The 12,644-nt window shown below is 38.3% G+C and overlaps 1 protein-coding gene across 1 annotated transcript in view; it reads right to left on the bottom strand.

The window, feature by feature from the left end:
- Positions 1-12,644, bottom strand: part of tusc3 (tumor suppressor candidate 3) — a 75,264-nt gene that overhangs the window by 48,651 nt on the left and 13,969 nt on the right. The window contains exons 2-3 of the mRNA XM_057332840.1: positions 2,596-2,765; positions 1,262-1,379 (exon numbers count right to left, since the gene is read on the bottom strand). Coding sequence (XP_057188823.1) covers positions 1,262-1,379; positions 2,596-2,765 — 288 coding nt within the window. The remainder of the gene's footprint in view (positions 1-1,261; positions 1,380-2,595; positions 2,766-12,644) is intronic.

Raw genomic sequence — 12,644 nt, 5'->3', positions numbered from 1 at the left:
AATACAATCAACAGAAAAAAAATTACCGGATCAAAATGTTTTTAAGAACAAATATCTTTAAGAATTAAAGGGGTCATATCATGGGCGCGAATATGTGTTTTTCTGTGTCTTTGTTGTGTTATAAGTTGCCCATGCATGTATTCAGAACTGCCTGAAATGCGACGTGTAACCCCCACAAATCTACGTCAGTTCGTGGTATGCAAGTAAGGTGGGCGTACCGGTCAGTACAATTGCTTTGGAACCTGACGTTCCAAATACTGTATGTTAAGAGGCGTTACATTTCCGTCACACGCTTGCAGTATTCGACCAATCACTACACACTGGTTAACTGGCCAATCATAGCACACATGGCTTTTCAGAGCGATGAGCTTTGTAAAAAATCTGGGGGGCGAAGAGGAGATACAAACATGCACGGTATGTGGAAACTACAGCGTTTTTGAACCTTAAATCGTGTATACACACTGCATTACATCTAAAACAAACGATAATATTCGTTTTAGCCGTGTCATATGACCCCTTTAATTATATAGACAGTTTCATCGGACACACATGCCTGGCCTGAAGTTTTCTTCCGGTCTGTGTTTGGTTATCAGTCTGCCTAGTAATATAACATCTTATTTTATATTTAATTTATATAAATATTTTATTGTATATTAATTGTATTAAATTAAAAACTACTCAACAGTCACTGATCCTTTGCGGAGGTCTATTGTTGAACCAGTGTCTACATCTTGTGAAGTCGTCTATATTTCTGCCAAAGACCTCAAGATAAAATGGCAAGAGACAATTTATACAGATTTGAAGATGCTTAAACATAACATTTTTATTTATTTTGGATGTTTTAATAGCACTTAACAATTACCAATTGAAATCCAGTAGTTACATTTATGTTATTCCATAGTTTTAATGTGTGTCTTGTCATTGTATAATGTGAAAAAAAACCTTAAATAATGAGTATGTGACCCTAAGCTACTGCACAGTTGTGAATGTCTATCAAAGAAAATACCAAAAATGGACTTTTCTAAATTGCTCTTGATCTAATAAGAAGTCCCCAACCCCCAATGAAATATTTGCTCATGATGCTCATTAGTTCCAGCTTGGTTAGCAAAAATACTTCTGCTCCTGAGAAAGCATAATAGTAAAATTCCTTCATATTTCCATGTTTCAATGACTGCGGGAACCCCATGAAGCAAATGGCCAGACAGACCTGGTAAAATCCCAGCAAATAAGACGGAAAAACACAGAGAAATTGGTTAAATACCTGTTGAAAGACGTCAGCCCCTTCATCGTAATCCACAACCGTAAAGAAGAGTTTGTTAGAGAAGGCCGAAGAGTATCGCCAAGAGTTGGCCAACACCTGGTATTCCTCATTAGCCTGCCTGTGACAGAGACATTTACAGAAATAGAGGTGGAGACAGAGAGAGTGAGAGAGAGAATAAGAGATTCCTCATTAGAAGAAAGCCAGCAAACATCATGAAGGCAACAAGAAGGAATTCATTAGAAGGCTGTCACCTCACTGTTACTTTTTGCATCGAGTGCTGTTTATTCACATTTATTATTGTGTGTAGACAGCATAAAGAAAGAGAGAAAAAAAACACATGGATAATGCTTACAATTCTCCTTCTGCAGACACAACATAGACAAGTTTCTGCCAATCAAGATGTCCATCATAAATATACAAAATCAATTTTCACAAAGACCAAAGTCACTCCGATCATTTCAAAGATCTTTTGTTTATCCCACACACACTCTCACGCAGTGCAAAGCATCTGCATTTTAGAAAGACTGTTGCATTAATAAACGTACTCGTAAAACATCAATAAAGCAGAGATCTCAAACACTCTGCGGGGGGTAAAAACAAACGCTTAAATACGCATTAATGTTTCATGTTATGCTGAGTGTCCAGTTTTAAAAGGGAAGGGCCGAGCCGATGTTAACTGATCTGTCATTGAGACTTTACTGCAGTCAGAACTGCAGTCCTTCAGGACAAAACAATGAAGAGAGAGAAAGCTGTTAATTAGGTTGAAGAAAAATGAGTGAGATACAGATAGAGAATGTGAAAAAGGAGGAAAATCATAAACACGATTGGAGTAGACGGCAGATAATTAAAAAAGCATTATGGGTCACGTTGAAGCGAAAGGGTGACTGGGCCTCTAAAGGTTGATCCGCTTTAAATTAACTTGCTCTATTTTGGTAGCACACACGACTGGTCCAGTACGTTATCTTTATTCAATAAAGCCGGTAGATCAGATGAGGAGTAGATTTTGAATAGCACAAATAGGAGAGCTTCGGTCTCAAAGGCTCGATATTCAGCTGAGGAACAGGACCGTATGAGCAGCGAGTCATTTTACCAGGTGATGGAGAGATAATGAGGGTGGAGATGGATGTGAGGGTGGGGGGATAGAGGGTAAGTAGCTGTCGTGGAATAAATAGATGGGAAGGATATACGGGGTGGAGACTGCTGTGGAACAGACAGATGTAGAGGGTTTTCCGGCGGCACTCCGGGGCAGATCAGATGTTTATCTAAGCGTATTACGGCAGTAAATACAGTTACACTTGCGGACAGGTGCTGATAGATGGATGTTCGTGTCTCACCTGCAGACAGAACACTGTCTTTGAGGCTGCAGCGCGGTGAACATCACGATGACGGAGTAGTTCCGGGGAGGAGCCTTGACGAAGCGCCGGAACTTATCTCCGTTCATACGGATCACGGAACGCCGGGAACTCCACTCCATCATCTGCTCCACTTTCTCTGCCAGCAAGTTCTAAAACAAAGAAATGAAAAGAATGAGATGGGAGAGAGTGACAGAATCTGAATGGAAATCCAAAGAGTGAATTTCAGCTATTGAATCACACAAATGATAACATTGAAAGAAACTAAACAACATAGTGAAAACGTTGTTTGAAAAAGGAAAAACGTTATGCTAATAAACTTCTAAATACACACACACACACACACACACACACACACACACACACACACACACACGCACACGCACACGCACACGCACACGCACACGCACACGCACACATTTTACAGTGTTAAGGGAAACTGTCAGGTTAGAAAGCTGTACTGATTTGCATCATCACAATTGAGCACAGTGTAAGAAAAACATCCTGTAAATGTCACGATTAAGAAAAAAAACAGTTCTGGCTAAGAGAAAATGCCAGAGATCAGCGAATGATTCGTAGTGTTTTGCACAAGAGCAGCCTATAGCTGCTGCGTAACTTACACAACAACAATCGTGCATCTAGTTCACACTCAAAATAAATACAGAAAAAAACATAACTGTATGGCGCTTTATTCAACTATCTTTCTATTTCTAATTCACCTAATAAAGCAAGAACAAGAATACATACAATAAATAATAAAACATGGATTTATTTCTAAAGCAGTTGTGGTCCTCAAGAACGTGACCGTGTGCATATCACATAAATCTGAATCACAATCTCTACTTCTTATTACATCATTACAGTAAGAACAAGGTCAGAAACAGGAGTGACATTCAGTGTCTCCTCCATAACTTTCAAAAAAATAAGAGAAGTACAAAGAATTAAACCTGAACATGTTCTTATTGCAGTCACTTCTATTGCTTTTAAATGCAATGACAGAAGTTGCCCTTTTTCAAAACCTACTTTAAAACTGCCAAAAGCACGCTGTGACACTGAATAGAACATGTGTGACATGCTGAGATCCGGCAGAACAGGTTTATATTTGGGAATTCTACCACAGCACTTCCACCAAAACGTAGTTTAAAGATCAGACTGAATTCATTAAAAAGAATCAGTGATGTTCAATTAACTTGAAGCAAAGGTTTAAAGAAGAATAAAAAATAAACAAAATAAAAATGTCAACATGGCATTCGCAACCCTTTTAACTTCCATAACGTGACATATTTCTGAGTGAAAAATGCTATTATAAAGTAGGAGGAGACTTTGTTTGAAATCATTAAAAATCATTTGTCATGTTTAATTAACTTGAAGAAGAGTAATTACCTTGAAAGAGTTTGCGAAATAAAACTGATATAAAAAGGTCAACATCAAATAGCATTTGCAAAACGTTTTACTTAAAAAAGCATATTATGAAGACAGGCAGAGCCTTTTTATCTATAAGCATTTAATTGGATTCCTATGGCCATCTTTTTCAATCCCACCCAACGCCCTGCTTTCTCTCTCGTCCCCTTACTCCCCTCCCTCTCCAGCAATAATCTGCCCTTTATTTATTTATTTCCATCCCGCTTTTTCTCATCACCCCGAAGTTGACAACACATCAGATGCTGCGGCTCGGGGCACTCGTTTGTTTAAAGGATGATCAGAGCTTGTGAGTGTGCGTGTAAGCTCAAGGGAAAGCTGAATTATTTAGCCGCTTTTGTTGTGGACTGGAAGAGTCTGACAGAAAGGAGGCAAGTGATGGCTCTGTCAGAGAGCCCAAATTGAAGCATCGTGCCGAGGTCATCCCCGGGCCTGACATGATAGATGTTTGTTAGCTTTGGAAAGGAATCGGGCCAAAACGCTTCTAGAGTTTCGACATCTTTAACAACTTCTTTGCTATTCGAGGAATGTGTTACGAAGTTATGCAAGTGTTGAAGTTCACCTTGGGGGGTACCTGGGGAATGTTACAACTTTACAACACTCTCATACCTCGGTCATTTTTTTGTTACTTCTGGAGCTCAACTGGTAGCGCCAGTTCGACCCCCAGGGAACGTACATACACAAAAAAATATATATCTATAGATTTGAATTCAATACACAATGCACCTGCTCTCTCTTTGGTGAACATGTCAGTCTTATTTAAGAAAAAAGGAGTTTCCACCCACAGTGTCCAAACACCCCAGCTGTCAGTCTGGCTGTCAATCATACCGGCATTAATGATGTGCTGTACCCACCACGACGTGTGAAGGATCAGCCAAGCGGAGAAGAGATGCTGCCCAAACTACAAACAACGCAACCCGTTTCCTCACGTCTGATACCTCTGATCTCGCCCCCTCTCTTTTCATTCTTTGTTCTCACCATCCTACCTTCTTTCACTTCTTTCAGACCAAAGAACCAAAAAACGAATGCCCTCGTTTTTCAGAACAGGAATAGCCAAAGGTGCCTGGTGTCTAAAGCACAAATCTCACCACTGAGAGCTTTCACTTTAATCATTCCCTCTCTAACCTTCCTTCATCTTTTCTTCAGCGTGTGTTTTGTTTGGGTAATGTGACAGATGCTGTCGAGAGCTCATCCCTACGGTGGGTCTCGCTGAAAAAGACAAAGCACATCTTCCATCAGTTGTTTGTGTGTCTTGGCGAAACAGATTTCAAGTACAGATGTCATTTTATAGAAAACACCCTTCAGAGGTTCTTCTTTCGACTGATTATCATATAAACTGTATAGCTGCAATCCTGGTGAGGAGATATTTAACACAGAATCGTGGAAACCCGAAGTGTAGACAGACTTTTTATCCAAAAACCAAAGTGATATGTGTGAGGTACCACTCAAAAACGCAGCACCTGGTGTGAAGTATTGTGGTGGTGTGCGGCTGGGTGGTCTGTCTTTCATGAGAAGGAACCTCACTGTAATAGGAAAGATGGCTTGTGTGAAATCAAAGAAAATATGTATTTTATTATTTTTGCAGGTAATATAAAAAGGCTTAGGAAAGAGTTTTTTAGTGGGGGAACGATCCAAAATACAGGCAAAATCAGAAAGACTGGCCCAAGAAAAAGCTGCAAAATGTTGTTAAAGCCTTGTGACACACTGACAATGACCGCCAATAAGAACAGACTGGTCTATTAATACCTTTGGCAACCCCAAAAAGCCTCTGAAAATGAATAAAATGAAGCTCCTGACATTGTTATACCTAATAACAAACAGCTTAGCTGTAGGGGTGGGCGGAATGACCAGAAATCTATTTCACGGATAAAGTCATTTTATTTCACGGTTACGATACGTTTCACGGTAATCTCCCATTATAATTATATATCTTATGCCTCATCTTTTTAAGAATTTGTTTATTTATTACAATTCATTTAATGCTCAGTTAAAATGTAGGCAAGTTATGAAAATGCACTGAAAATCTGGGCCCATATTCATGAAAAATCTTAGCGCAAAGAATTGCTCCTAGTGACAAAATTCTAAGAACATTGTTAGAAATGTGGGCGTTTCCCCTTAAAATTATAGAAAATATCCTAGTAAAGAAAAAAATAATTCATAAAGCGTCTTAACCCTTAAAAGAGCTCTTAAGGTCAACAATTTTAGGAGTAGCGAGGAGGACATTTAAGAGACTTAAGAGTTTCTTTAGCAGCAGAGAAAATGGACGAAACACGGAAAGTGAGAAGAGATGTGTTGCAATGCATGATAATTTCCATATTACTTTCAAGGTTGATCAGATTTTTTATTTTTATTGTTTTTTTTTGTGTGTGTGTTCAACTTTTGATTATCTTGGTTTTGGTTTTCTTGTATAGCTGCTTTGATGCAATGCAAATTGTAAAAGCGCTATAAAATAACATGACATTGAATTGAATGCCAGTGAGTTAATAAGACACAACACATTAGATGTTTGTGACCGATCCTATTAGAGACACGCTAAGATCTCCAAAACAGCGCAGAAATGTCATAGCGGCAGAAATAGAAGAAATAACTACATTAACATATTTAGCAACTGGAGAAATGCAGCTCTGCAGCAGAGATGATTTGGTTCTGTCACAACCTTCTATAGTGATCACACAAACAATTACAGGTCTTACAGAAACTTATTGTGTCACTGTTCATTTTCTATCAAATAAGTTGATATTAACAGCATGATAAAAAAAAAGAATATACTGTAACCTATATATATGCGTGTGTGTGTGCCTGTGTGTACGGTAAAACAGGAAAAAATACATGTGCAATTTCGAACTAATGACCCTATACTTAAAAACACTGTTTTTCCTTTCTTGGGCCAACCAACCAATCACAGTCTTTAAATGACTGTGTCATACATAGCAACGGGGTCAGCCCCGCCTCCTCACTGAGATAAAAGTTTTGGTCTTTTCCTGGCTCAAAGTTGCTCTCAGATTGATCCTGAATCGCTTTTAAGCTAAGACTCCTACGTAGAAGTTTTTAAGCTAAATTAAGAGCTTTCTTAGTGGATTCTTAGAAGCTTTAAGAATACGGGCCCTGAATCAGAAGGAGCTTTATTACCAAGTATGTTTTGTTTACACCAGCGGTTCTTAATCCTGGTCCTCGCGACCCCCTGCTCTGCATATTTTGTATGCTTTTCTTACCGCTTCGGAGGTTTGTTCAATACGCCCCTTAAGAGCCCTGCAAAAGTAAACATCACTAGATATTCTGCCATAATTCCAGTTCGAAATGGGCGTATATCTTCCATCCAAAGGGCACGAAGAGTAACTACGCCAATCTCAAGATTACGGTTAAATAACCCTTCAAACTTCCGTAGTTAGTTTTGTCTGTGTGAGGACGCTGCAGGCAGTCGGTTTGCGCAAATTCGTGTTCTTAAGTAAACTTCAGCCGATTTCCTGTGTGCAGGGAGTAGAGAGCAGTGAACACTGTTCAGGGAGCACGACAATGGGAACTCACTTCATTCATTGAGTTCTCTTCTAACGAGCTGGCGATTTAAATCAGGTGTGTAAAACAAAAGAGAGACACAAAATATGCAGAGCGGGGGGTCACGAGGACCAGGATTAAGAACCGCTGGTTTACACAAACAAAATATCAGATGAAGTTGTGATAATTAGAAATTATTTATCTTCTATTCTATATCAAATGTATACAGTAGGAGGATAGACAGTATAACAATTAAGTATGAATATATGCACAAACAACGAGAGTACATGTACTGTATATAACTGGTATTATAAACTGGTGTTCAAGTCTTCATCACTCAAAAGGGAACTAGCGGGGCGTCATATCGTTCACGCGGCGAGCTTCATCGAGAGTTTACATTTTTTACATAGCGATCTGCGATCTTCGCATAGCGATCTGACATCGGATTCACACGCGTTGATCACGAAACAACAGACTGAAAGAGGGTCAATTGTATAAATAGATACATTATAAATAAATACATAACTTGTCAATTCAACTTAATAACAAATAAAAATAAATGTAATAAATAAGCATGAATGCATAAATTCAAATAAATAATATAAAAACAACACAATCCTTGCAATGAAATGCGGCACAAAAATTGTGCCTCGATTAGCCAAAATTAAAACTGAAAATACATTACGATTAATTGCACAGCCCTGTAGTGCACTGCAAAAAAATCAACCATTTCAACTTAAAAAATTATGTCCGATTTTAAACTCAAGTTAAAAATAAAACTTGAAACTTTAAAATGTACCTCAAAAAACATGTGCAAAACTTGCGCAAATAAACATAAAATTAAGTGAATCCTACTAGTTGTTTTCTACAGTGTAGTTGCATTTCATATGAATAAAAAATCTACTGTACTAAATCTGTACTTCAACTAATTCTGTACAGTACTGTATTTAACCAATTTAAACTTCATTTTCTAAATCAGTATAATAGAATTTAAGTTCAAGTGACTAACCAGCAATTAAAGGTGACTTTTCATACTTAAGGTTTTAAGTTTACCGTGTCACCATGATGTGAGGGACCAGCGAGCAGAATATAAAGATTGTCCTGAATCCTTATCTTTATCAAACCCTTCACAAACAAGGCTCCATAATCACAATTGAATGCTGTTTGAGCGCAGTAAATCCTTTTAAATTACATGTAAGCCATTTCTCCCTCTCACTTTCTCACGTGTGCTGGCATTTGTGTGTCCGTGAAGCATTTACACCCACCTCAGACACCAATAAGTCTTTTAAGAATACAAAGAAACTTGAACGGACACATCTGAAACTGTAAAGAAAATTTAGAGAGACAAATTCCCGAAAGCTCAATTTCAAAGAGCATTAATCTGAGCTTTCCTAATTTCTATAAGGACACAAACCTGTAAAGAAAGTTTCCAGCGTCCCACTGTGTTCTGACAAGACATTTTAGAAAAAAGCCACTCGGACCACACCGAAGGCCTTGTGTCCTGACAGGTGTTGTTGCCACAGGACCAGACGCTGTAAGGGATTACAGCAGGGCTAATTGTCGCCACTGTGACTTCTTCTATAAGCGCTGTCAAAGACGGACTGGTGGACCGAGATAAGAGCTAGACAATGCTAGGTTGCGGACTGAGACGCTGAGCGAAATAATCTTTAACTGTCACTGCCAATACCTGCTTCTGATATAAGTCATTACCCATGATCCTCTTCAGCAGGTAAAAGGGCATTCATGTTCACAACTGCCGAGGAATGAGAGAGCGTTTGCTGGAGAAAGTTTGTGTCGGTGAATGTCGGGGTCAATCACAGGTTATTTACAGCAATGGCGATCAATAAAAAGGAATGAAAATTCAGCATGAAATAAGAAATTTGGCATCAATAGAATAAGCAACGCTGAGGAAAACCTAATAGACCACTTTGCAAGATGTAAAGACTAGTCCAAGCACTTCCGGTTTCAGCATTATTATTATTATTTTAAATTTTACGTTTATAATTTAATTTAAAGATATCTGTTTTCTATTTTAAATCAGTTATATTCTGTTGGTTGTATTTTGTTGTGTTAAAAACCTGAAACAGGAAGTTCTTGACCAGCGTTGAACCAGCATTGCTTACGTCATCTAATGTGGTCTATAGGTCAAAGTTTTCTACAAATAAAGTTTGTATAAGGATTTGAAACTGATTTTCTCAAAAAAGCTTATTCTTGTCTATATATTTTTTATGACAATTAAGCACACTACACACATTTTTGTACTGTGTAAATTAAAAAAGACTGTAATAAAATGAAGGAATACACATAAAAATCAGTGAAAATGCTACAACACATATATCATTATTTAATTTTTTAGGGCTTAAAAGGGCTGTTAGGGTGTTAACGCGTTAAAGCATGCAATTCATTTTTTTCAGATTAACGTGTTAAAAACGCAGCATCCGTTTGTTGTGTCATCCTTTGTCTAGGTTACATTATATAATCTTATTCGTGTACGGGCTTTTAAACCACTTAAGCGCGTTTTGAAACAGTTGCTTTATTCAGTGAAGATAGACAACTTCTAGCTGTGGGACGCGGCAAAACGCAACGCGAGGTCCAGTCTGGTGTATACATTCACGGGCTAAAGACTGTGTCAGTGAATCTGTCAGAATCTGTCAGACAGCGCACCAGTAATAAGTTCTCTTTCGTGCTTGAATGAATAAAAATGTAGCATTTTCGTAAGCACAGACTTCAACGTGTTAAATAAAATCTTAAATGAATGCAAAGAGTTGTGCAAATGGGAGTGGCGTCATCTGCGTAATGAGACGCGTTCTTAAACCTACTGCTGTGACTCCTGTCACTAATGTTAATCAAAGAACAAAAGAAAAGAGGAATTCAGTGTGTTTTGTGGCTGTAATGAGAATTATTCTGTATTTAATTTACAATTTACCATTAAAGACTGTATTTGTGTTTGAGAACTTCTATTCAATTTCTGTATATTTCCTATTAGACATGATAGCTCTCAATTATACTTTTGAATGGCTATAATTAATGTTCAAATAAATAAAAAATAATCAATTTAATAGAGACATCAGTTACAGTACTAATATCAGAATGTTGGCTGTCATTCATAAAATGATGCTGTGAAAGAAATCTGTTGTTTCTACATTAATTTGAAGATTAAATGTGAAATTATTTGATTGCAAAAGTATATTTTAAAACATTAATGTTATGTGCGATTAATCGTGATTAATCAGATTATTTAATCGATTGACAGAACTTCTTGTAATATTATGGCATTACAGTGGATTGCTGAAAACAGTATAGGTGGGCAAAAAAGTGTTTAATTGTGATGAAAAAAAACTACATGAAAATGTTGTGATTTTGTAATGCAATTTTGTTATTACATTATTTTATGTGTTAAATTGGGGGGAAATTAAATATTTTGGCATTACTGTAGGCTGACGAAAATGGGTGGATAAAAGTGTTTAATTATCATGAAAAAGTCCCAGTTAAAAAATCTTAATGGTCCCAAAACAAGTTTCATTTTCTTTATGCAAATTACAGCTGTTCTTTTATTTTTATGATTTCTGTGTGAAATATGACCTGCCATTTCCTTGGCAGTTTTCATCCACACATTCATCCTCCTGCATTAATCAAAAATTCCTTAAAATGTAACCATTTCCTTCATCTGCCTGCCTCTCTCTCTCTCCAAAACAGCTCGTCTTTCCTATCTTCTTCGATCTCTCTCTGCAGCTCCAGTAGTTTTGTTCAGAGGCCACATACTGCGCTGGGACATCTGTATCCCTGCTGTCATCGAACGAGACCGAGTCTGTCTCATTAATCTCTCTCTCTATTCACAACACTTACCGTCTGCTTTTTTAACCCTCCGCGCACACGCGCTTTATTGCGGCATCCTTCATTCCCCAAAGTCGCGCACATATCCAATCCATAATCATCGACGTGGCACGGCGAGACATGACTCGAAATGCGATTTGGGGCGGTGGTATCGGAACGCGGGCTCATGAATATGCAGAAGATGCAGAACGAACCCGGTGTGAGAGTTTGCCGGGACAGTGGGATGAGATCCACTTTGAATATCAATGAGGGGCTCTTACGGAAGCGCCAGCGGAGTTTCAAAGAAGTTGCTTTTGGAAGGCTGATAACAAAGCGGTTTTGCAGATGTTCGCTCGATAGTGCCCGCATTTGGGGGGGTGGACGTTGATCACAAGGCAAAAGCATCTAAATTTAGTAAGCGGGGGCCGCTGAGGACCGGTGGTGATAAAAGAGGTCCGCTGGAGAACCGGAGGCTATTTTATTTCTCTTTTGTTTCCGCAAGACGAGCGTCGGGAATGAAAGCGGCCTGATCATGGCTTTAGAATTCCACAGTGAATGAGGGCATTTTCACATTGGCATGAAATGGGTTCACGTGCACACACACACAGAGGATGAAAATAAAGCAATGAGAAAAGAGAAGAGAGATTCTATCACTGTAATCGAACAAGATCAAAACTGTGCGATTACAAGCAGACGAATACGTACGCACACTCACACTTTTTCCAAAAGGCTAGTGGTAAGGTCAAAAGATAAAAGAAAACAACTCGACCCCCATTTCATCCCTCATACCGCCGGAGAATGGAAAAAAAAGTCCTCTTATGGTAGAGAACATTGTTGAGCTCCACCTCACTGACCGTCAAGCCTCTCCAGGAACTCTATCTATTAAACAGACATTAACAAACCTCCAAACTTAGAAATGAAAAAATGAGTCTTTTCATCCACCTGCTGGGGAGTAAATGAGAATCTAGCGCTGAACTTTGAAAACTTCATCGTGCGAGAGAAACTTGTATAATCACTAACATGTAGCGGCAATGGTGCTTTTCTGATTAATGGCGTGCGCTGTAATTGATATGGCAACTCCAGCTGCTCTTGTTAAATAAAAATATAAATAAATAAGCAGCGTGTTAGGAATCAATGGATGTCTTATTCTAGATTGGTCTATTAACAGACACTGTACTTGAACGAATCTACTGCATTAAATCTAATGTAATAAGGTTCTCTGTCTTGACATTTTGTTCGTATTATGTAAACAGATAACCGCTTAATTTTACTAAGACAAAGCTCCAGACTAAATTAATTCCCAGGGA

Source organism: Triplophysa rosa, linkage group LG4, assembly GCF_024868665.1.
Source record: "Triplophysa rosa linkage group LG4, Trosa_1v2, whole genome shotgun sequence".
In the NCBI taxonomy this organism is placed as follows: domain Eukaryota; kingdom Metazoa; phylum Chordata; class Actinopteri; order Cypriniformes; family Nemacheilidae; genus Triplophysa; species Triplophysa rosa.
The sequence above is the reverse complement of the archived record's forward strand: the minus strand, read 5'-3'. Positions and strand labels throughout refer to the sequence as shown.